General features: G+C 48.1%; 1 protein-coding gene across 9 annotated transcripts in view; it reads left to right on the plus strand.

Annotated features, from left to right (window-relative positions):
• The window catches only part of LOC109900433 (protocadherin Fat 1), a 94858-nt gene that overhangs the window by 66144 nt on the left and 3498 nt on the right, over positions 1-25216 (plus strand). For 6 of the 9 annotated variants that reach the window (XM_031837757.1, XM_031837756.1, XM_031837758.1 and 3 more), the window contains 17 exons: positions 1143-1339; positions 1747-1900; positions 3972-4205; positions 9109-9498; positions 9985-10199; positions 12257-12394; positions 12716-12859; positions 13394-13591; positions 15147-15746; positions 16410-16632; positions 16952-17086; positions 17466-17623; positions 18882-19362; positions 19739-19892; positions 22350-22460; positions 22596-23239; positions 23755-23889. In XM_031837757.1, the coding sequence (XP_031693617.1) occupies positions 1143-1339; positions 1747-1900; positions 3972-4205; positions 9109-9498; positions 9985-10199; positions 12257-12394; positions 12716-12859; positions 13394-13591; positions 15147-15746; positions 16410-16632; positions 16952-17086; positions 17466-17623; positions 18882-19362; positions 19739-19892; positions 22350-22460; positions 22596-23239; positions 23755-23889 (4311 nt within the window). Of the gene's footprint in view, positions 1-1142; positions 1340-1746; positions 1901-3971; positions 4206-9108; positions 9499-9984; positions 10200-12256; positions 12395-12715; positions 12860-13393; positions 13592-15146; positions 15747-16409; positions 16633-16951; positions 17087-17465; positions 17624-18881; positions 19363-19738; positions 19893-22349; positions 22461-22595; positions 23240-23754; positions 24411-25216 lie in introns of all 9 variants that reach the window. The other 3 variants (XR_004211993.1, XR_004211994.1, XR_004211992.1) reach the window with 2 other exon arrangements.

Raw genomic sequence — 25216 nt, forward strand, 5'->3', positions numbered from 1 at the left:
GAAGTGGTTATGATAAATGAATAATATGAACGCTACCTGAGGTAGATTTGCTCAGGCACTATAAAGATCCCGGGGGTTGAGCACGACTTTAACCAGCGGACAGCTTTTGAAATAGGATGTGATAACTGGTAGACATGGATACAGTTCCTCTTTGAGCTTCGCTACCACAAGATCTTCTCTGATTCCAAGACTACCCCTGATAGAAAAGGCTTGGATGCATCTTATCTATATTTACTTCTGTCATTCATGTATGAGTACAGTCCACAAACAGACAAACACACACACTCTTGAGATGCATGCACACACACACCACACAACACACACCACACACACACAAACAAAACCACTAGTCCTCTCGAAAGCAGAAGCAGGGTCCGTTGGGGTGCATTGTTCATTAGTTTGAATGCCACTCTCCCCATTGACTCCCCAATGACTCACTCCTCATTGACTCTCCCCATTGACTCTTTCCCCATTAACCTCTCTAGTTTAGATGTTACCGCTACCGTCCCACCTGACCAACATCCGGTGAAATTGCAGAGCGCCAAATTCAAATTAAATTACTATAAATATTAAACTTACATGAAATCACACAGGCAATACACCAAATTAAAGCTACATTTTTTTGTTAATCAGACTTCAAAAAGGCTTTACGAAGAAAGCAAACCATGCTATTATCTGAGGACAGCACCCCATCAAACAAACACAGACAATCATATTTCATCCCGCCAGGCACAACACGAAACTCGGAAATAAAGATATAATTCATGCCTTACCTTTGACGAGCTTTCTTTTGTTGGCACCCTAATATGTCCCAATATGTCCCATATTGGGACATATTGCAAGCAACTGCCTTAGATATCTAGAGTCCCGATGAAAACCCATTGAAAAGAGAGTGACCTCAAAATTGTTTTTCCCTGGATGGTTTGTCCTTGGGTTCGCCTGCCAAATAAGTTCTGTTATACTCACAGACATCATTCAAACAGTTTTAGAAACTTCAGAGTGTTTTCTATCCGATCTATATGCATATCTTAGCTTCTGGGCCTGAGTAGCAGGCAGTTTACTTTGGGCACGCTTTTCATCCGGACGTGAAAATACTGCCCACAAAGAAGTTAACTCTCCACAATGACTCTCTCCCCATACAGGAGGAGACCCTCTAGGACAGTTTGCGATCGAGCACCTCCAGAACGAGTGGAAAGTGTCTGTCAGGAAACCACTGGACCGCGAGGAGCGTGACAACTACCTCCTAAATATCACCGCCACCGACGGCACCTTTGCCGCCAAGGCCGTGGTCGAGGTCAAAGTCCTGGACGCCAACGACAACAGCCCCGTTTGCGAGAAGGTAAAGAGAGAAGGCGGGCCGTGTTTTCTGCGTATGGGGGTGCACGCTGTGCATGACAAGTACCTGGGAGGAGGGAGGGAGGGAAATAAGAGGTTTGGAAAGGTTCCTCGTCGAAGATAGCAAGACAAAATTAAGGGGTAATTTTCTTCCATCAAGGGTTTTTTTTTTTTTTTTTACCAGATAATGTATTTCCATTGCTGATTTGTATTAAGTCCATACAGTGATGGTGCTGCTGTCGATGTAAATGTATTTTCGTTCTACAGTCTCTATTTCCTCCCTTCTGGTTAATATACCTTATTGAATTCTGGCATATTCTACCTTTTACTTCTCTCTGTCTGCCCCTACGTCAACCCCCCCCCCCCCCCCCCCCGTCCTCCCTTTCTCTCCCCGTCTCTCCGCTCCCCCAGTCCCTCTACACAGAGAGGGTCCCCGAGGACGTCCCAGCCGGAAGGCTCATTCTGCAGGTCTCGGCCACGGACGCAGACATCCGCTCCAACGCCCACATCACCTACGAGCTCCAGGGACCGGGAGCCGAGCTCTTCACCATCGACCCCGACACAGGTGTGTGTGTTGGTCTGTCTGTTTTTCTGTCTGTCTGGGTTACACCTGGGTTACACCTACAACACACTCGATATGTTGACTAGTCTGCCCACGCTACCATACAGCTAATCGATAATCAAATAACCACAGGTCCATGTCTGCCGCAATGTAGAGTCGATTCAAGTCATTTCAAATGGCCGCGCTGCACTCGCATTCATCCAGTTTGCATTCACAGCTTGTCAAGAGGTTATTATGACTATCAAATGTCCATGGGTGCGTGACGGCAGCGTGGCGTACGACACTAACACACACACACACACACACACACACACACACACACACACACACACACAACGACCCTGCCTTTTGCCTCCCTCTATCGTCACAAACAGACACGGTAATAACCCCTCGGTGTGGACGCCAGTCATGCACACTTTCTGATCGAATTCTAATCCATCCACCCCAGCGTGTGTGTGTGTGTGTCCCTAGTGGCAAGGTGGATTTTGTTTGCGTCGCATCCTTTTTGATGGTTCTTTTTGAATGTATTTTGCCCCAGAACATTTCCCCGGAGGGTTGAGCGAGCCATGGCGCTAAGAACCCACGTTTCATCTAACATACAATCGACATGGTTCTCGCCTGAGGTTTTCGAGTCTCCTCTGCAGAAAGCGGAGGCAAAATGATTTGAGTCCGACCTTAGACAACGCAGTGCCAGTTAGCTCCCATTAACTCCCACGCTAAGAAAAGAAACGCTGCATTGGTTTACGTCTGAAGGGAGAGAGAAGGGTTATGAAGCAACAAGGACAGCAGCGGTGTGGAGTTGGCTAGAGACGTACTTTCACCACAAAACAACAGTCCTTTTCTTGTGGTCCAAGTTCAGACGCACTTTGATACCTCCATGTGTGCCCGGCGAAGAGGGAGTGGAGGAGAGCGGAAAAATCCGGCCAGTTCTTTTGGTGTGGCCCAAATTGAAGGAGAGCTGCTGTTGCAGAGTGGATAAGGTCAAGAGTATCGCGAGGGGGGGGGGGGGGGGTCTTGTTTTTTATGCCGAGAAGGAGGATTGTTGCATGCGAGGAACGCTACGAGGCTTCGTTGGTATTGGCAGTCTGTGTGTCCAGCGAGGCCCCGGTAATGTTGACGTGCGGCATGTCCCAGGACAACCTCCTAGCTGCTCTTAGCTGCCAGGTACTCCTGTCCTCCTGCGTTTTCCCTCCTCTCTCTTCCTCTCCGTCAATTATTGATGTATTTCTCTCAGTCCTCTTCTGAAAACCATTAGTTGTTTGGATGTGGGTCGGCTGCTTGGATCAGGGGAAGGGGTTTGTGGCATACGAGAGGATATGCAGGTCTCATAACACACGCAGGCCCGAATGCAGACACACACACACACACACACACACACACACACACACACACACACACACACACACACACACACACACGTCTGCCTCAGTGATCTGTGAGAAGCGTGTTACTTTTGAACGCACTGAAGCGGCTAATGCCAACTTAAAAATAGAGGTGTGCGGAGGTGAGCAATGACAAGTTTGTAAGGTTTCCAGGACACTAAATGTTCAGGTAAAGTTTCCCCTAGTTACAGATCAGCTTCCCCCAGCCTTTAACCCTAACCTTTATTTTGGTGATTGTTAACAAGCTGGAGGACAGAGTGAATTATCTTAAGAGGCTTGTTGTTTGTCCACGGTATCGATTCGGTTTCAGTCATTTTTCTGGCTACTCAAACCAGCCGCGGGCCGCATTAAATCGGCTTATGTTTGACAGCCCTGCTCTACGGTCAGTCTACACCGAACTAAACGTCTCAGAGAACATTTAGCTTCACTTGCGTTTTATGTTGATGATTTCTTTGGAATGGGCGTGGGGTAGGTGGACGATGCAGCTCTAACACGATCTGTCCTCCAAACATGACCTTTCTTAAAGAGTGCATACCGCAAGCGCCATACCGTGGAAAAGTGTGTGTGTGTGGATTGCAATAACTTTTAATAAGCATGTGTGTGTGTGTGTGTGTGTGTGTGTGTGTGTGTGTGTGAGTGATTGCCTACCCCATTGATTGACATGTGCCTTTCTTCATCTTCCGTTTTCCCAGGTGAACTGAAGACCCAGCAGCCCCTGGACCGCGAGGAACAGGAGGAGTACCGCCTGACGGTGCGGGCACTAGACGGCGGCGGGCGCTACTGCGAGGCGGCCGTGCACCTGACCGTGGGGGACGTGAACGACAACGCGCCACAGTTCACCTCCGACCCATACGCCATCACCGTCTTCGAGAACACGGAGGTCGGCACCTTCGTGGCGCGGCTGCTCGCCACCGACCTCGACACCGGTACGTTTGTTTGTTTGTTTATTTTACAAATGAGTTGATCTGTTTGTTTTCATTGTTCTTTATTTGACCAGTCTTCCACCAGGCAAATGCTCAGCTCTCCGACCTGGTGCTCTCCACATTGTGCACATTGTGTATGTTGCGTCTCACTCTGCTCATGTCTGATAGCCACTGTGGAGCTCTACGTTACCCGTCCGTAAACTGGTTGTGAACAGGCGAGTCACTAACAATTCATCTTTCTGCTGAGAAAATAGAGACAGAATTGTTTGAGAAGTAAAGGCGCTTTGCTTTTCCGCTGAAACGCTGACTCCACAGTATCACAGTAATCCCCGCTCCGTTTCACACCAGGCGATGATGTCTCAAGGATGACATTTCGATTCTCCTCGAGCACTCGACTCCGAAAAGACCTAATGGATACTTTCTATTTGCCATTTCTATGACTTTTGTGTTGTTGTGTTTGTCGTCCTGTGCGGTTCTGTTGGTAGAGAATGGCGCTTACAGGGGCCACCCATACGGGGAATGTATGCATGCACTGCTGTTAGTCGCTTTGGATTAAAGCGTCCGCTACGTGGCATATGTTTGCTTCACGTTTCAGGAAACCCACCTAAGCAGGAGCAGACGATTAAACGGATTTGTCCCCAGAACTCCCTCAAATGGAGGACAGTCGAAAGCGTTAGTGTGGCGGCCATATTTAAACTCAAGAGCTCTGATATTAGCGAGCTCCTCTAAAATGGGACAGGGTTGCCACTTTCAGCGACGCTACCAATTTGACTTCCGTGACTGGCGTTTGGTAATGACACCTCTTACAGGGAAAGGCGTTCTAGACTAGGGGAGCATGTCAGCGTGTTCCCTTCACAAAGCCTAGGTACGGATGAAGAGAAACTCTCTCTCTCTCTCACCCCCCCCCCCCACCCCCCTGTCCTGCCTTCTCCCCTCTCTCTCAGTCCTTCTGGTAAAACTGACAGTTTGACAGATTGAATGGGATGTAAGAACTGGGTCGCTCGTTCGTTCGCCCAGAAAGTCGAAGCGCAAAAGGGGGTCTGCTTTTTCGACAGCTCTTCCCCCAGGGTTGGCGCACTAGCACGGAATTCCTAAAGCCTGCCCTACCTTTCGTGTGAACTTAAAGGATATGTGAAAAGAGGAGAGGAGAAATTAGGTTCTCCCCCCTCCCTCAGTCCAATTTTAGCCGGAGGCATATTTTGGATCATTTGGAGCTGGAGGGAGAGAGGAAGAGAGACCAAATATAGACTGCATGCAGAATTCTGCTAAAATATCCTCTGTGTACAACCTAAAACAGATAATACGTCCAGAGCAGAATTAGGCCGATACCCGCTAATTATCAACATCCAGAAAAGGGCCGTTAAATGCAACCACCTAAAAGGAAGCGATTCCCAAACCTTCCATAACAAAGCCATCACCGACAGAGAGATGAACCTGGAGAAGAGTAAGCAAGCTGGTCCTTGGGCTCTGTTCACAAACAGACCCGACAGATCCCCAAGGACAGCAACACAATTAGACCCAACTGAATCATGACAAAACAAAAACATCATTACTTGACACATTCCCACATTGGACAGAATTAACAAAAAAACAGAGCAAACTAGAATGATATTTGGCCCTAAACAGAGAGTACACAGTGGCAGAATACCTGACCACTGTGACTGATCCAAACTTAAGGAAAGCTTTGACTATGTACAGACCCAGTGAGTATACCGTAGCTTTTCTATCTTGAGAGGCCGCCGCAGGCAGACATGGCTCTCGGGAAGACAGGCCCATGTGCACACTGCCCACAAAATGAGGTGGAAACTGAGCTGCACTTCCTAACCTCCTGCCAAATGTATGACCATATTTGAGACACATACTTCCCTCAGATTACACAGACCCACAAAGAATCCGAAAAACGAATCCAACGTTGATAAACTCCTATATCTACTGGGTGAAATGCCACCGTGTGTCGTCACAGCAGCAAGTTGTGTGACAGGCAAAGGGCATTTTGTACTTTAACTATTTGCACATCGCAACACTGTATATAGACAAAGGTCTTTATTCTTTTGGAAATGTAATGTTTACTGTTAATTAATAAAAAATAAATAATAAATATGATTTATTGTTTATTTCACTTTTGTTATATTATCAATTTCACTTGCTTTGGCAATGTTAACATGTGTTTCCCATGCCAATAAAGCCCTTTTGAAATGAGAGAGAGAGAGAGAGAGAAAGAGAGATTTGCACTCCTTTTGACACGTGTTGGTATCACATACACAGATCTGTAGTTGTAGTGTAGTTGTAGTGTGTAACTTTATCGCCAGCCTTGTAAAAGGTGTATTGGCTGACGTTTGCCCGTATTGCCAGGATAGCTGAAGAGCCCCACACACACACTGCCCCGCAGAGAAATAACAAAGTCAATGCCGTCTATGACGACTCTGGACGAGACGAGATACCCGTTTTGCCACAGTCCAGGTCACACAGCCCTCTCTCTCACTCAGCCAGCTGCCATTGGACTGATTCATCAGTATGCATAACTCCACTGACCTCCATTGTCAGATAGATAGAGGACTCATTCACTATTCGGGGGGTGGGGGCGTATCATCAACATTTGAGAACCGAGTATCTCTTTGCTTCAAACGTTGACACATTTTGAGCACTGCCAGTTCCCTGCACCAGTTGTGCTATCTAGACCGGCTTATTTGGGTTGAAGATGTTTGATACTTTCAAGCGTACTCGCGTCATTGCCCCTGCTGTGTGCCCACTGCCATGGCGTCGGGTCTCAAAGTGGTCTGGGGGAAAAGAACCAGACAAACCAGGAAGCTGGTTGATGACCATAATTGGCGTTAAAGGGAGAAGTTATGCTGAAACATTCCTTTCTCTGTTTCTTCTATATCTCTCTCTCTTTCTCTTTATTTTCTCTCTCACTCTTTCCTCTATTCCCCTATCTCTCTCTTTCCATCTCTTTCCTCTCTATCCCCCTCTCTCTTTCCTCTCTATCCCCCTCTCTCTTTCCTCTCTATCCCCCTCTCTCTTTCCTCTCTATCCCCCTCTCTCTTTCCTCTCTATCCCCCTCTCTCTTTCCTCTCTATCCCCCTCTCTCTTTCCTCTCTATCCCCCTCTCTCTTTCCTCTCTATCCCCCTCTCTCTTTCCTCTCTATCCCCCTCTCTCTTTTCTCTCTATCCCCCTCTCTCTTTTCTCTCTATCCCCCTATCTCTCTCTTCCCATCTCTTTCCTCTCTATCCCCCTCTCTCTTTCCTCTCTATCCCCCTCTCTCTTTCCTCTCTATCCCCCTCTCTCTTTCCTCTCTATCCCCCTCTCTCTTTTCTCTCTATCCCCCTATCTCTTTCCTCTCTGTTCCCCTATCTCTTTCCTTTCTATTCCCCTATCTCGCTCTTCCCATCTCTTTCCTTTCTATTCCCCCCTCTCTTCCCACCTCTTGCCTCTCTATTCCCCCCTCTCTTCCCACCTCTTGCCTCTCTATTCCCCCCTCTCTTCCCACCTCTTGCCTCTCTATTCCCCCCTCTCTTCCCACCTCTTGCCTCTCTATTCCCCCTCTCTTCCCACCTCTTGCCTCTCTATTCCCCCCTCTCTTCCCACCTCTTGCCTCTCTATTCTCCCCTCTCTTCCCACCTCTTGCCTCTCTATTCTCCCCTCTCTTCCCACCTCTTGCCTCTCTATTCCCCCCTCTCTTCCCACCTCTTGCCTCTCTATTCCCCCCTCTCTTCCCACCTCTTGCCTCTCTATTCTCCTATCTCTTCCCATCTCTCCCCAGTTGCTATTTTCTTAAGTGGTTTCTGTCTATTCCGTGTCTGTTCTGTCCCTCGTTTGATTGGGTGAACAGCGTTCATGCGGCTCACGCTAGACTGAAACAAGCCTTCTTGCCACTTTGGCTTGAGGTCTTAGCTACCGCCGTCGATAAAGGTTCAGCGAATGCCGTCGTCAGAAGGCACAGTTCAATCAAACGCACGGCGCAGGATGTGGAGTTTGTCAGTTAGCACGTGAACATTTAGTTGGCCCGTGGTGAAGTAAAATGGCAGACTGGTTTTAGATACCAGATAGAGATGCAAGAGGAAAGCAGTAAGGTCGTTTTTAATAGCCGTTTTAGAAGGTACAGCATAAACATGGCAAAATCAGGTCTGGTGGAATCCGACCCAGAGTGTGGGAGGAAACCTCCAGAAGACTGGATATGAAGTATACTCGTCTGGTGACGTGAGTCGAGATCGCTTCATGATTTTGGTGCGATCCCCTTAAACGTCAGCAAGCTATTTCCGTCGGCCGAGTAATTTGGTCTGATTAAAGCGATGGTGACCAACAGGTGCCAATAAACCGGGCTCCCGCAGACACAAACTTGCATCCTAAATGGCATCCTGTTCCCTTTGTAGTGCACTACTTTTGACCCATAGGGCCCCGGTCCAAAGTAGTGCACTGTCGAATAGAGTGCCATTTGGGACGCAGGCCGGGTCTCTTTAGTCGTAATGAGATGCGCAGATGAGGGGTGTGTGTTTGTGTGTGTGAGATGTGGGCCACCTGCAGAAAAGGCAGTATGGTTATTGTCCACATCCGTCTCTGTCTCGTTATTGGACCACCCTGTCGGGAAGCGGCGAGGTGTTATTACAAGGTGCGACTGGCGTGATTACGTTGTTAATGCTTTCGGTTGGTGAAAAGGGTATGTTGTGTTGAAAGGCTGATATGAAAAAGTATCGGTACTCAGGAGTGTGTGGCTGTACTGCTGAGGAGGTACATGCAGGTGACGTTTGGGTTGTTTACGGTTTTCCTTTCCAACAAGCGCAAAGCGATAATGAACTGCCACTCAGAAGAACATTTAGTATACTGCTCTTATCAGATTATCAGACTCTACACATTACCTTGATTTTAGTCTATATGTTTTCAACATGATCTCTCTCTGTCTCCTCCCAGGCTTGAACAGCAACATCCTCTACTCCCTCGCCGACTCAGCCGACGGCCACTTCTCCGTGGACGAGCGTACCGGCGTCGTCGCGTTAAAAAAGCCCCTGGACCGCGAGGCGCGGGCCGTGTACGAGCTCAAAGCGCGCGCCTCCGACCAAGGCTCCCCCCGACGCCTTTCGTCCCTCTCCCGCGTCACGGTCTCCGTGCTGGACATCAACGACAACCCGCCCGTGTTCGAGCACCGCGAGTACGTGGCGGGCGTTTCGGAGGACGTGGCGGTGGGCACGCAGCTGCTGAGAGTGCACGCCGCCAGCCGGGACATCGAGGCCAACGGGGAGATCGCCTACGCCATCGTGAGCGGGAACGAGCACGGCATGTTCAGTGTCGATCCCCGGACTGGTATGTTTCTCTCTCTCTCTCTATCTCTCTCTGTATCTCTCTCTCTCTCTTCCTCTCCTCTCTTCTCCTCTCCCTCTTCTTTATGTGTCTCCCCAGTCACCTGGGGCACCATAGTATGACTATCATCTTCTCCAACCTCTGTGTGTATTTGTAGCAGGTTAGCGTTTTTTCGTAATGAATGTTGTTCTGGAGGCAGCTCTGCAGAGTGGTCACTAGCTGGCACTGCCACAAGGTCATCAAATCTGATTTGAACCCTAACCTTAGCCACGCTGCTAACCCTAAGGCCTGACCTTTACTTAAGACCAAAAAGCTCCGTTTTGTTTTCCTGAATTTTTGCAATCGAGCCAGTATTGACGTTGCAGCTGGCCTATCGAATGGGACATCGCTCAGTAAACGTCGACCTGCGTAGCAGATGACATTTCTGTTGTGTACGTTGGACGGTAACGTAACCTATCCTCCCTCTCCGTCTTTCGTCTCCCCCCGCAGGTGACATCTTCGTCATCGAGCCGCTGGACTTTGAGACGTCCCACGAGTACTACCTGACGGTGGAGGCCACGGACGGGGGCACGCCGCCGCTCAGCGACATGGCCACGGTCAACATCAACCTGACGGACGTCAACGACAACAGCCCCGCCTTCGGCCAGGCCACCTACGCCGCCGTGGTGGCCGAGGACGCAGAGCCCGGCAAGACGGTGGTGGCGGTGAGTTGACCGATGAGTGACCGTTCTGATCATTTGGTCTGGTGTTTCCCTTTGCAACTAGAAGATGAAAGAAAGCCTACAAAATTTGCTGAATGTGTATATTCGAGTTTGTTTGGCTTGCGTTCAAACCTAGAGATGTTTTGTCATTGCAGTGAGTCCCTACCGTTGTATAGGCAGTCTGCTCCTGTCACGTTTGTCACTTTCCTTCCATTTCCCTCCCCCTCCTAAAATACCTTTTCAATCACTGTACACCCCATCCCATTATCTTAACTAGTCTTTCAGTTCCTCTCTCTCTCTCTCTCTCTCTCTCTCTCTCTCTCTCACTCGCCTCTCTCTCTCACTCGCCTCTCTGTATCTCTCTCTCTCTCTCTCTCTCACTCGCCTCTCTGTATCTCTCTCTCTCTCTCTCTCTCTCACTCGCCTCTCTGTATCTCTCTCTCTCTCTCTCTCACTCGCCTCTCTGTATCTCTCTCTCTCTCTCTCTCTCACTCGCCTCTCTGTATCTCTCTCTCTCTGTATCTCTCTGTTTCTCTCTCTCTCTCTCTCTCTCTCTCTCTCTCTCTCTCTCTCTCTCACTCGCCTCTCTCACTCGCCTCTCTCACTCGCCTCTCTGTATCTCTCTCTCTCTCTCTCTCTCTCTCTGTATCTCTGTATCTCTCTCTCTCTCTCAATTCAATTCAAGGGGCTTTATTGGCATGGGAAACATGTGTTAACATTGCCAAAGCAAGTGAGGTAGATAATATACAAAAGTGAAATAAACAATAAAAATGAACAGTAAACATTACACATACAGAAGTTTCAAAACAATAAAGACATTACAAATGTCATATTACGTATATATACAGTGTTGCAACAATGTACAAATGGTTAAGGGTACACAAGGGAAAATAAATAAGCATAAATATGGGTTGTATTTACAATGGTGTTTGTTCTTCATTGGTTGCCCTTTTCTTGTGGCAACAGGTATCTCTCTCTATCTCTATCTGTCTCTCTCTCTCTCTGTATCTCTATCTGTCTCTCTCTCTCTCTGTATCTCTATCTGTCTCTCTCTCTCTGTATCTCTATCTGTCTCTCTCTCTCTGTCTCTCTCTCTCTATCTCTGTATCTCTCTCTCTCTCTCTCTGTATCTCTGTATCTGTCTCTCTCTCTCTCTGTATCTGTACCTGTCTCTCTCTCTCTCTGTATCTGTACCTGTCTCTCTCTCTCTCTGTATCTGTACCTGTCTCTCTCTCTCTCTCTGTATCTGTACCTGTCTCTCTCTCTCTCTGTATCTCTATCTGTCTCTCTCTCTCTCTGTATCTCTATCTGTCTCTCTCTCTCTCTGTATCTCTGTATCTGTCTCTCTCTCTCTCTGTATCTCTATCTGTCTCTCTCTCTCTGTATCTCTATCTGTCTCTCTCTCTCTGTCTCTCTCTCTCTATCTCTGTATCTGTCTCTCTCTCTCTCTGTATCTCTGTATCTGTATCTGTCTCTCTCTCTCTCTGTATCTCTTTATCTGTCTCTCTCTCTCTGTATCTCTGTCTCTCTCTCTCTCTCTGTCTCTCTCTCTCTCTCTCTCTCTCTCTCTCTCTCTCTCTCTCTCTCTCTCTCTCTGTGTCTCTCTCTCTCTATCTCTCTCTCACCTTCTGGTGTAGCAGAGTAAAATGAGGTCCTCCTCTCTTCGTGTTCACCCGACTGTAGCAGACACACACACACTAAGTTAACGGTGGGTGACTCACTGAGCCGTCACTTTCTCTCTCCCTTTTTTCTATACATCCCACCACCCCCCCCTTGTCCATTTATCAACTGTGTCTAATCAAACCGAATGGAAATGATCCATGTTAAAAAATTTGATTTCTACACCTGCCCCGTGTCACACACGCGTGCAAATCCTCTCCATCCCCCTGATTTCCCCTGGGATCCGTTTTCTATACAGCCCAGGTTTGTATGTGTGAACATCTTTGTCCCGCGGTCTCGTGTCAGCGCAGGTGTGTGTGTGTAAGTCTACGCCCTGTGTGTGGGTCGTCCTAGACAGCTGGCCCGTGACTCTTCCTCTCTCCTGTTCTCCCGGGTCGTAGGTGATGGCGGAGGACGCAGACGGGCCAGCCTGTAACCACGTGCGTTACTCCATCGTGGAGGGGAACCAGGGCAGTCCCTTCACCATTGACCCAATCAGGGGAGAGGTCAAAGTGGCACGCCAGCTAGACAGAGAGACGGTATGGTGAAACATTCTATAATGGATGGGCATTGATGGAAATACATTCAAATGCATATCTGTGAAATGTCTGTGAAGTTCACAGTCAATGTATATAAGCTACTTCACATATTCATTGATGTGTGTGTGTGTGTGTGTGGACATCTAATTCTGTCTTCAGTGACACCTTAATTGCACTGTACACGGCAATCTAAATTAATAGCAGATACAGTTTACCAGTCAGCTTTGCAGTATCGCTTTCAAAAGCAGTACAGAGTGAAGTTTTTATTCTCTCTCTCTCTCTCTCTCTCTCTCTCGCCCCCCCCCCCCCCTCCCCCGTCAGACATCGGGATACACCCTGACTGTGCTGGCGTCGGACAACGGCGTTCCGGCCCGCTCCAGCAGCGCCACGGTCAACATCGACGTGTCTGACGTCAACGACAACCCGCCCCTCTTCTCCCCTGCCAACTACAGCCTCGTCATCCAGGTGAGGAGAGCGGGAGGGAGGGAGGAGGCTAGTGAAGGTGGTGTAGAGGGAAAGGTGCTGGTAAAGATGGAGAGAAGAGCTGGTGAGAGGAGAGGATAGAGGGAGGGAGGGATGAGGGGTGGAAATGAAGAAAGACTGGGTGAGATGACTGAAGGTGTAAGGATTCGAAAGATGAGCGTTAATAAGGAGGAAAGCTACTTTTTTTTTGTATCAGGGAGGAAGGGAGAGACGAGTGGAGGGACAGATTGGGCAAATAAGGATAGTTGATGCACCGTCAGGTATCTCTGTCTTTACTTTTGAGGAGCCGACAGTGAAAACCAGAAACGTCATTTCGGAGAAACTCTAAAATCTGATACAGGGATTTGGTATCTGTGCGCAGACATCGCTTAGCCTTCGAGGAAGAAAAAGATTGCTTCACAAGATTGATTCCCACATAAAATCCCCTCTCCAGCTCTCTCACACACGTAGCAAGCATTCGTTACTGCCTACAGTACCTCCTGAATTGTAAGTCTCAACCACTTCCTTTTCCCGCAGGAGAATCGTCCAATGGGGACCACGGTTGTCCAGCTCATTGTGACTGACCGGGACGCCACGCACAACGGGCCGCCGTTTGTCTTCGCCATTATCGACGGTAATGAGGGCGGTGTGTTCGAGGTGAACCAACAGGGGGCGCTGTTGGTGGTGGAAGAGCTGAAGAGGAAAACCAAGGAGAACTACCTGCTGAATGTCCAGGTACTGTGGGAGCGTATGGAGAGACGAGGCATGGTGTTGGTTGGACACTTTCTCTCCTTCTATTACTGTTTCCTTCTGTTTCTCTTTCTTTCCCTCTCTCTCTGTATCTCTCTGTATCTCTCTCTCTCTCTCTCTCTGTATCTCTCTGTATCTCTCTCTCTCGCTCTCTGTATCTCTCTCTCTCTCTCTCTCTCTCTCTCTCTCTCTCTGTATTTCTCTTTCACTCTGTATCTCTCTCTCTGTATCTCTTTCTTGCTCTCTTTCTCTCTCCACCCCCTCTACTCCTCCATAATACTTATACTTACCTCTCTTTCTCATCCTCTGCAGCTGCCCACTGTGATAAACCTCTCTTAGAGACATCATAATGATGACAAGATCTATAGCATCAAATCGAAATAATCACCATGCATTTTTTTTTTTAAGTCCCGCTGCCCTCTCTCACACCGATTGAATCAGAGTGCAAGGCAGAATGTCTCACATGAGAGGCATAGTGGAGAGCTCTGCAGCCAGCTCGCGTGTTGCCAGTCGGTGAACTACTGCCCACTCTCTCTCCCCGAGGAGAAAAGGAGTAGGCGGATGTGAAAGAAGTGCGATTCCTCGACTCCGACTGACGTTCGGGAACGCTGCAGATAGAAATAGATGGAATAGAGCCGAGACTGTTTCCCCCTACTCTGTCTGACGGACAATTCTATCTGTTCTACACAGTGTATTTCTCTCTTTAACATTTGGCAATCCTCCTGAACACGCGGGATTCCGTTTTTTGTCCTGTGGGGTTTGGCGATGTCATTCTCGGGGCGGACTCGAAATGCCGCGGCGCCTCTGGACGTGTAAACGCCCTTTCAAATTCAGGTCGGGTGTTTATTAGTCTGAGCACGTGGGCCCTTCAGCCGTTCTGCAGGCAGTCCTTTTGGACCTGGGTGTCGGTGGACGAGCAGGTTCAGCCCCAGGAGAATGGAAGAGCGTAAGCTCCCTCTAGCGTGGGAAAGTGGCGCTGCGTACAGCCACACGGCGATTTGAATGGCAAAGAGATATGGAGCACTTTCAATGTTTTGTCTTGTTTGTTTTGTTGTTGCTGTACTCTGTCTGTCATCTGGACATTCTCCTAAGCTCCCTTGGAAGATAAGTTAACGATGTGGCTACGATGTCGTATAGTAAACAAGCACACTGCCGTGCGGCTGGAGGAGTGATGGTCAATCCTCGGTCTAGTGTAGTTATGCTGTTGCCTCGTGTGTAGGCGATGTGGGGATTGCGGAGTGAGAGTTGGGTCAGGCTGCGTTAACGTTATTGCCTAAATGGTGGCAGTTATTTGGGCTCATCCGTTGTTAGAAATGATGTGTTTGTTAACTCGAATGCATGGAAACGGTCAAATGGGTGAGTTGTGTCTTCGGTTTCGGAGACATTTTCTAACCGGGCCTAAGTCCTCGTCTGAGTTTCTGAGAATCACATGAAAGCTTTTAGTTGGGTCACCTCACAATTTGGGTCTCTCTCTCGCTCTCTCTCTTTTGCAACAGACGCAGAGTGTGACTCATCCCTCTCCCTTTTCTCCCTCCTCCAGGTGGCCGACAGCGGCAAGCCCCAGCTCCTCTCCACGGCCTACATCAGCATCCGGGTCATCGACGAGAGTGTCTACCCGCCTGCCGTCTTCCCGCTGGACATCTACATCTCTGTCGCCGGCGAGGAGTACCCCGGCGGCGTGCTCGGCAAAATCCACGCCACCGACCAGGACATTTACGACACGCTAACGTACCGTCTCGCACCTTCATCGTCCTCGGATAACGGCGAAGACGCTCTGTTCGCCGTCTCCGCCGCGGACGGCAAAGTCATCGCCCAGCGCCCACTCGACGTGGGCCACTACCCGCTCAACGTCACCGTCACCGACGGGCGCTTTTCGGCGACGGCCGACGTGAACGTGCACGTGCGCCAGGCGACACGCCAGGCGCTGGACAACTCCATCGCCGTGCGCTTCGCCGCCATCGCCCCAGAGGAGTTCGTCGGCGACTACTGGCGTATGTTCCAGCGGGCGCTGAGGAACATAGCGGGGGTGAGACGCAGCGAGGTGCAGCTGGTTAGTCTGCAGCCCTCGGAGCAGGGGACAGGAGACCTGGATGTTCTACTGGCTCTGGAGAAGTCTGGGAGTCCCTACCAGCCACAGGAGGTAAGAACCATGACCACGGCTCCTTCACAAAAAAAAAAACGTCTCCGAGTAGGAGTGCTGATCTAGGATCAGCTCCTCCCCCTGTCCAGATCAGTCCTGTTAATAGCGATCTGAAAGGCAAAACTGATTCTAGAACAGCACTTTATCAATATGTAGCAACGATAGTGACTTTGTTTCACGAGCCAATGAGGTTATAATACGCATTAATAAAAACACATCTAATAATATAAGGCAATATAATGCTTGTAATCATGATGATAGTGATATTACCTTTCCACTAACATATAATATGGCAAACTATGTATAAATAGCTTTTTAAAATGGCTGTCTTTCTTCTACGAACATAAAAGTAAGAAAAGAAGACAGGCAACCGCAGAAATTGACGGAATGTATTTACAGTTGTGAAATAGAATCAAAACTCTAGAATTCAACATGAAGAACAATCAAAAATGCGATCATTAGGCGGTGCACATCAAAATAACATCTAGCAACTTTAGTAGATCTCTTGGTGCAATGGCTAAAGGGTCGGGTCGACGGTTGCTGGTCCCGGCAAGAGCCACCCCTGAGTTCGCCGCACTGTGTTCCACGGACATGTTCATTTCAATGTAAGGACTTCATGTCGACCGTTCAGTCTTTTTAACGTCTGTCCCATTGCTCCTCCAGGTGGTCTTCCGCAAGCTCAACTCGTCTGCGGCGGTCATCGAGGAAATGACGGGCGTGCGCATCGTGCGCGTGGTCAAGAAGCTGTGCGCCGGCGTGGACTGCCCGCTGCGCTTCTGCGACGAGGTCATCAGCCTGGACAGGGCGACCATGTCCACCTATAGCACGGCCCGCCTCAGCTTCGTCACGCCACGACACCAGCGCACGGCTACCTGCCAATGTGAAGGTACTGACAGACACACAGAGACGTACATAGGCCTAAACACACACAGAGACACACACAAAGGCATAGCTGCTCATAAACAGACACGCACACACACACGCAAAACACACACACCTTTACTCCTCCCGCCCCAATCACTCACAAACACACATACACATAGGCATAGATGCATATAAACAGACACACACACACACAAAACACACACACACAAAACACACATACCTTTACCCCTCCCGCCCCATCACACACAGACACACCTAAACCACCACACCCCTGACCCCATGCCATCCTGGCTTCATCTTGGCTCGCGTTGTTGTTCCAGGTGGCAAATGCCCCACGGTGAACAAGCTGTGTGATGCCAGCCCCTGTCCAGAGGGCATGGAGTGTGTGGCAGACCGGAAGGAGGCCAGGTATAGCTGCGTGTGTCCAGATGGTGGCAAGCAGGGCAAGTGCTCCGGTAAGACCAGACTCACCTCTCATCCTGTCTGACTCTCTCTCTTTCCCTCGCTCTCTCTCCCTTGATATCTCTCTCTCTCTCTCTCTCTCTCTCTCTCTCTCTCTCTCTCTCTCTCTTTCCCTCGCTCTCTCTCCCTTGATATCTCTCTCTCTCTCTCTCTTTCCCTCGCTCTCTCTCCCTTGATATCTCTCTCTCTCGCTCTCTCTCGCTCTCTCTCTCTCTCTCCCTTGATATCTCTCTCTCTCTCTCCCTCTCTCTTAACCTACTGTTTGTTTGGTCTCTGTACTCACTGCCTAGTTATCAGTCTCTCCCTCCTCTTACTCTCTCCCCCGCATACTTTTCCTTACCTCTCTTTATCCCTCCCCTCCTCCCCTCTCAGACGGCCAGTCCCTGACGTTCAGCGGGACGGGCTATGTGAAGTACCGTTTGATGGAGAATGAGAATAAGGAGGAGATGAAGCTGTCCCTTAGGCTGAGGACCTTCTCCAGCCACGCCACCGTCATGTACGCCAAGGGCACCGACTACAGCATCCTGGAGGTGGGTCAAAGGTCAAACACAGTGTGCGTCGTGTCCATGCGAGAAAGGCGCCAGATTCTAGCTACTAGCTACAGATGATAAAAGATCTCCTTCCCACACCATTTCAAGTCCACCATAGTCCCCCCCCCCCCCCCCCCCCCCCCGGCTTGGGCATGAAATCGCTGTAAACAAACCCCTTTCTTGTCTGTGCTGTGGGTACTGTCCTATTTATTCTGAGTCTGCTGCTCCAGCTCCCAGTCTCATGCCCAATCCTCGTATTAGCCCACGTTATCCTGTGTAGGAAACGGCTTGATAAGCGCTAGCTGCCAGGACCTGCCCTCGGGGGCCACCCCGCTGTGTGCTGTTGGTCTTAGTCGGCCATTTTTCATCCTCACGTGAAAGGGCTCTGGGAATGCGGTGGTGGGCTGCATGTAAAACAACACGCAGCCGTGCTATTTGAAGGGAATGCTGGGAGGGAAGCGGAAAGCACTTTCTCACACATTCCTCTCTGTGGTACTGTCTGGTTGCCAGAGGATCAGCTATTCCCTATATAGTGCACTACTTTTGAGCAGGGCCCATATAGGGCTCTGGTGAAAAGTAGTGCACTATACAGGGAATAGGGTGCCATTTGTGACGCGGCCTAGGGCTCCAAGGGAGTTAGCCTGAATATCACAAGACATAATGTCATACTGTGAGATGCGCTATATGTGCAAAAGTATGTGGACAGACCTTCAAATGAGTGGATTTGGCTGTTTCAGTCATACCCATTGCTGGTGTATAAAATCGAGCACACCGCCATGCAATCTCCGCAGACAAACATTGGCAGTAGAACGGCCTGACTGCAGAGCTCAGTCACTTTCAACGTGGCACCGTCATAGGATGCCACCATTCCAACAAGTCAGTGTGTCAAATTTCTGCCCTGCCGGAGCGGCCCTGGTCGACTCTAGAAATACCGCACCTCTAGACTAGATACTGCGAATAGTAGTAATCTAGTGTTAAATATCTGTGCGTGTAAACTGTACAGTAGACAATGGTACCAGATTGTGCTCTTCGTGGAATTTCCAATTTAACGTTCACATTATGCGTCATATACCACACCCCCTCGTGCCCTTATTGCTTAATTATGGTAGCCCCACCGTGGCTAGGTGAACATTTAGCCATATTGCTTATATTTATCCAGTCAGGTTAGATCTACATTAGTTACTATGGTGGGTAGAGACTAACTGTTCAATCTGGACGGGGCCTAACTCTCCTTTCTCTCTCTCTCTCCCTCTGTCAGATTGTGAATGGCCGCCTACAGTACAAGTTTGACTGCGGAAGCGGCCCGGGAATCGTCTCTGTACACAGCACCCAGGTCAACGACGGCGACTGGCACACGGTCACCCTTGAGGTGGATGGCAACTACGCCAAACTAGTCCTGGACCGCGTGCACGCCGCCTCAGGCACAGCGCCCGGTACTCTGCGCACACTCAACCTGGACAACAGCGTCTACTTCGGCGGGCACGTGCGCCAGCACGCCTCCTCTACCGCTGGGCGCCACGGTCGCAGCTTGCCCGTCACCAATGGGCTCCGAGGCTGCGTGGAAGCCATCGTGCTCAACGGCCAAGAATTGCCGCTCAACACCAAGGCGCGTGGTGCCCACGCCGTGCTGGAGGACGTGGTGGACGTGGCGCCCGGGTGCGTGCTGGCGCCCGCCGCCGAGGGCTGCTCCAGCAACCCCTGCACCAACGGGGGCAGCTGCTCCTCACTGGCCAACGGAGGTACGGGGTTCCCGTTGTGGTTTTTGTCGCCTGGTGTTGTGTTTATTCAAGTCGCTTAGTTATACTCCTCAACCTAGCCTGCTTATAATCCTCAACGTTGGATTATTTAAAGATAATAATTACTTTATCATCCAAATGTGTGTTTCTGAAACCTAAAGTTAAAGTATACAGCTGTAATCTTCAGTCCTCAAGCCAAACCCGTTTAACCCACAATCTGTATCCCTCAGTCTGTCCAGCGCCTCTATTCTAATCAACACAAAGACCAATTATATTTCTCCCCAGGAGCCCTGTGAACGCAGACATCAAGAAATGACCTTAGAACTACAATAGAAATGCCCTACATTTTTTTCTTATGCCTTCTCTGCTATTTCTCCAGGATACTTCTGTAAGTGCAAGGCTTCGTTCATGGGTACTCACTGTGAGATTGGCATCAGCCCATGTGCCTCCAACCCCTGCCTGTACGGGGGAACCTGCGTTCCGCGCGGCGACGACCTCTACTGCCAGTGCAGAGGGCAGTACTCAGGACAACGGTATGGATCTGTCTCAGTCATATTTATGATACTTTTATTTCCATCGTGACTGTTTTAAGGGTTAAAGTTTAATTATAGATTCGGGAGCTCAGACGAGACATTTTTCCAAACATTTGCTAAAATAGTGCTGGTTAAAGCTGACAGATATAATGATTTATTACTTGTTATAAACATGGTATAAAAGAAAATGATGCCCTCTTACCAATTTCAATGTTTGGATCAAATCTTTAAAAAATACATATATTCTGTTTTGGCATGTGTTGTAGAGGAAACGATCTCGGCTTAACTGCGTTCCCAAATCCATCATTCCGTAATTGTTTTTTTTGCTCATGTCCAGGGCTCGGTATTCTCCATCAAGTGTAAAACGTTAGCTCTCTGTTAGCTCACTCTGAAATGAACATCGATCCTGAGCTCATGTTGATGAAAACCGGAGGAGTTGATCTGTAGGAAACGGCATTGAGCATTTCTGCGGCGCTGAAATCACATGCGAACATATACAGTTGAAGTCAAGACGTTTACATACACTTAGGTTGGAATCATTAAAACTCCTTTTTCAACCACTCCACAAATTTCTTGTTAACAAACTATTGTTTTGGCAAGTTGGTTAGGACATCTACTTTGTGCTTGACACAAGTAATTTTTCCAACAATTGTTTACAGACAGATTATTTCACGTATAATTCACTGTATCACAATTCCAGTGGGCCAGAAGTTTACATACACTAAGTTGACTGTGCCTTTAAACCGTTTGGAAAATTTCTGAAAATTATGTCATTGCTTTAGAAACTTCTGATGGGCTAATTGACATCATTTGAGTCAATTGGAGGTGTACCTGTGGATGTATTTCAAGGCCTACCTTCAAACTCAGTGCCTCTTTGCTTGACATCATGGCGGCAGGGTAGCCTAGTGGTTCGAGTGTTGGACTAGTAACCGGAAGGTTGCAAGTTCAAATCCCCGGGCTGACAAGGTACAAATCTGTCGTTCTGCCCCTGAGCAGGCAGTTAACCCACTGTTCCTAGGCCGTCATTGAAAATAAGAATTTGTTCTTAACTGACTTGTAAAATAGTAAAAGAAAGGTAAAAGAGAAAAAGAAAAAGAAATCAGCCAAGACCTCAGAAACAGAATGTAGACATCCACAAGTCTGGTTCATCCTTGGGAGCAATTTCCAACCACCTGAAGGTACCACGTTCATCTGTACAAACAATAGTATGCAAGTGTAAACACCATGGGTCCACGCAGCCGTCATACTGCTCAGGAAGGAGACGCGTTCTGTCTTCTAGAGATGACCGTACTTTGGTTCAAAATGTGCTAATCTGTCCCAGAACAACAGCAAAGGACCTTGTGAAGATTCTGGAGGAAACAGGTACAAAAGTATTTTTATCCACAGTAAAACAAGTCCTAAACTGAAAAGTCCACTCAGCACGGAAGAAGCCGCTGCTCCAAAAAAAGACAGACTACGGTTTGCATCTGCACATGGGGACAAAGATGGTACTTTTTGGAGAAATGTCCTCTGGTCTGATGAAACAAAAATAGAACGGACCGTCGTTATGTTTGGAGGAAAAGGGGGAGGCTTGCAAACCGAAGAACACCATCCCAACCGTGAAGCACGAGGGTGGCAGCATCATGTTGTGGGGGTGCTTTGCTGCAGGAGGGTCTGGTGCACTTCACAAAATAGATGGCACCATGAGCAAAGAAAATTATGTGGATATATTGAAGCAACATCTCAAGACATAAGTTAAAGCTTGGTTGCAAAGGGGTCTTCCAAATGGACAATGACCCCAAGCATACTTCCAAAGTTGTGGCAAAATGGCTTAAGGACAACAAAGTCAAGGTATTGGAGTGGCCATCAGAAAGCCCTGACCTCAATCCCATAGAAAATGTGTAGGCAGAACTGAAAAAGCGTGTTTTGAGCAAGGAGGCCTACAAAACTGACTCAGTTACACCAGCTCTGTCAGGAGGAATGGGCCACAATTCACCGAATTTATTGTGGGAAGCTTGTGGAAGGCTACCCGAAACATTTGACCCAAGTTAAACAATTTGAAGGCAATGCTACCAAATACTAATTGAGTGTATGTAAACTTCTGGCCCACTGGGAATGTGATGAAAGAAATTAAAGCTGAAATAAATCATTCTCTCTACTATTATTACTATTATTCTGACATTTCACATTCTTAAAATAAACTGGTGATTCTAACTCACCGAAGACGGGGTATTTTTACAAGGATTAAATGTCAGGAATTGTGAAAAGCTGAGTTTAAATGTATTTGGCTAAGGTGTATGTGAACTTTCGACTTAAACTGTAGATAATTCTCTATAAAATGACGTATGTTTTGGATTCTTAGTATTTAAGATATTAGGATTAAGCATCGGACCAGTGACTGCCAGGAAATAATACTGTTATTTCTCATTACTCTTTGGTCTAGGCTGCTGTGTTTAGTATTTTTATTTTCCACTACAGGTGCCAGGTGGGGCCATACTGCACAGACAACCCCTGTAAAAACAGTGGGAAGTGCATTGACAGTCTGGATGGTCCTGTGTGTGAGTGTGAACAGGGATTCCAGGGTGACAGGTATGTGTGCGCAAAGGTTTGCCGTCTTACTTCTCAAAGCTACCATTTTTCCAGTAGTAGATTTTCCAAACTACTATCTTTTACTGTTAATGTGCTACTCTCTTCTAATCCTCCCCGTCCTTTGTCGTGGTGCAGGTGCCTCAGTGATGTGGACGAGTGCCTGAAGAACCCGTGCTCCAACGGCGGCCAATGCCAGAACACCTACGGCTCGTATTCCTGCAACTGCTCCCTGGGCAACATCGGGCGGCTATGCGAACTCCGCTCCGAGGTCCGCAACGAGTTCGTCTCCACCTCCTGGAACATCGGTCTTGAAGAAGTCATCGGTATTGTCGTCTTTGTGGCCTCCATTTTCCTCCTGGTCGTCCTCTTCGTGGTCATCCGCAAGAGGGCGTGCCGAAGAAAGTCCAAGTCTAACGACGACAAGCGCAGCCCGGGAGGCTTAGGAGCGCCGCACTCCTTCCTCCAGCGACCCTACTTTGACGCAAAGCTTTGTAAGAACATTTACTCTGACATTCCGCCGCAGGTGCCTGTTCGGCCCAGCTCGTACACACCCAGCATCCCCAGCGACTCACGCAACAACCTGGACCGCAACTCGTTCGAGGGCTCGGCCATCCCCGAGCACCCCGAGTTCAGCACGTTCAACCCGGACACGATGCACGGACACCGCAAGACGGTGGCCGTGTGCAGCGTGGCGCCCAACCTGCCTCCGCCGCCGCCCTCCAACTCGGTCTCCGACAGCGACTCCATTCAGAAGCCCAGCTGGGACTATGAATATGACGGTAAAGCTCCTTTACTTAAGTCCATATCTTTATTGTTGATTCATATTTGTAGATTCCCTGCTCTAGATTTTTTTGGGCTCGTTGGTGGAATTACCTTCATCATTCATGGGGTGTCCGATAGGGGTGGGCTGACATATATTATTAAATCAACTATCGTGATATTTGACATCGACGATAAATCGTGAAGAGCCAGACGGTATATCGTAATATGCAAGACGATACTATTTTTGAACTTTACAAATCAAAACTGTGCAGTTTGATAAGTTGGGCTGTATCAACAGGTCTTTTTTTTCGCCATACTCAGATTATTTAATGAGAATGTGACTATGTTATAAATAAGGACATCATATTTACAGTCTGGAATGATCTATTTAGTCGTTATCTCCCAACCCTAGTGTCCAAACCTAAAACCCAAACCAAAATGTAGCAAATCCCTGCGTGCAGTCTCTTCCAGAAATACTACTTCACCAACTTACATATTTGTTTGTCTGTGTGCATGTGCTTCTGTACTCCAGCTAAGGTAGTAGACTTGGATCACTGTTTGACCAAAAAGCCAGTGGAGGACAGTGCCTGTCACTACAACACCAGGGGCAGCATGTCTGAGGTCCAGTCCCTCAGCTCCTTCCAGTCCGAGTCCTGTGACGATAACGGTATGTATCTGAACAGAAATGGTCAACTTTGCCAGTTTAGGAATAAAAGTCCTAATACATTGACTAGATTTATTTACACCCGAAGTGAACCAAGGAAGTTTGGTCGTCTTACACACCCATATTAACGTATATATTCAAATGTAGTTTTCCTTTGGTCTTATCGACCCATAGTTGTTCTTAATATAGATCTAAATATGTCATTTTAATTTGGTTGTATAGTTTCTGAATTCTGAAGCGCTACATCAGACTCAGTGGAAAAGCACACGTGGGCATACTTGTGGAAAAGTCCTCTGGTTCTTGTACGACTGCAGTTCTTTGTAGAGTGGCCCCTTGGCTGTAGTTGACTTGTATACATGCTACGTGCTAATCATCTCTCTTTGCGTGCCGTGATTGGCTGCAACGGTGACTCTCTGGGGTCATGTGTTTTTTTTCTCTCTCCCTCTTTGCTGCGGGGCTTCAGTTCCCATTTGGATCAAATCGGTTCACAGACCCAGAACACGGTTTTAACTAGGGGTCAGCGTGTAAGTCCTCAATCACCTCGGTACAGAAGGAAGCGATCAAAGAGAACATTTTTGCAATATTCTCTAAGGCATAAAAAAAACCTCTCTCTTTCTGTTCTCTCTCGCACTCTACTCAACTCTAGTCGCAAAACAGGCTTGCTTGTACAGGCTTCCCCGCTGAAGTGGCAAGAGGGGAAATTAGCATTAGCCAAGGAAGTTAGCAAATTAGCATCATAACATGATTTTAAGTTATTTACTTGAATGTCCCTTTTTTTTGTTTGTCTCTCTTTTTGCATGTGTTTCTTTTTAAACAAAATCTAGCCACGGATGCATGTTTGAGGAAGACAGTGAAGAGCATTAAGCAAGGGTATAAAGTACAGTACATATGATGGTTCTTCTCCCATATCTGCCCTCATTTCACGTTGGGTTGTAGGGAATGTGTTTGCCATCAATCACCACAACCTTCATCTGTACTTACCCTTAACCTCACCGTGAAAACCTGCAGGATTTCTGATACATTGATCTAATGTATTTGTCATAGATATTTTTACAGTATATCGATATAGAAAATATTTCAAATTCTTTGTGAAGTATTATTTAGTTTTGACTGTATTTGGACAAAATATAGTCTTAGCTATTTTAGGGCTGGAAAGGCATTTTTATCCTTGAGAATTTCTCTGATCCTTCCTTCCATACTGTCAATGGCACCCCTGTATGTTGTTGCTGTGTGTTCTCTTGCACAAAGACCAAACTCCCTCTCCACCGTGTAACGTTCCACCTCCGTGTTGTAACCATTGAAAACCACAAACATCCAAATGTAGACGTCC

The sequence above is a fragment of the Oncorhynchus kisutch genome, linkage group LG12 (genome assembly GCF_002021735.2).
Source record: "Oncorhynchus kisutch isolate 150728-3 linkage group LG12, Okis_V2, whole genome shotgun sequence".
Taxonomy (NCBI): Eukaryota; Metazoa; Chordata; class Actinopteri; order Salmoniformes; family Salmonidae; genus Oncorhynchus; species Oncorhynchus kisutch.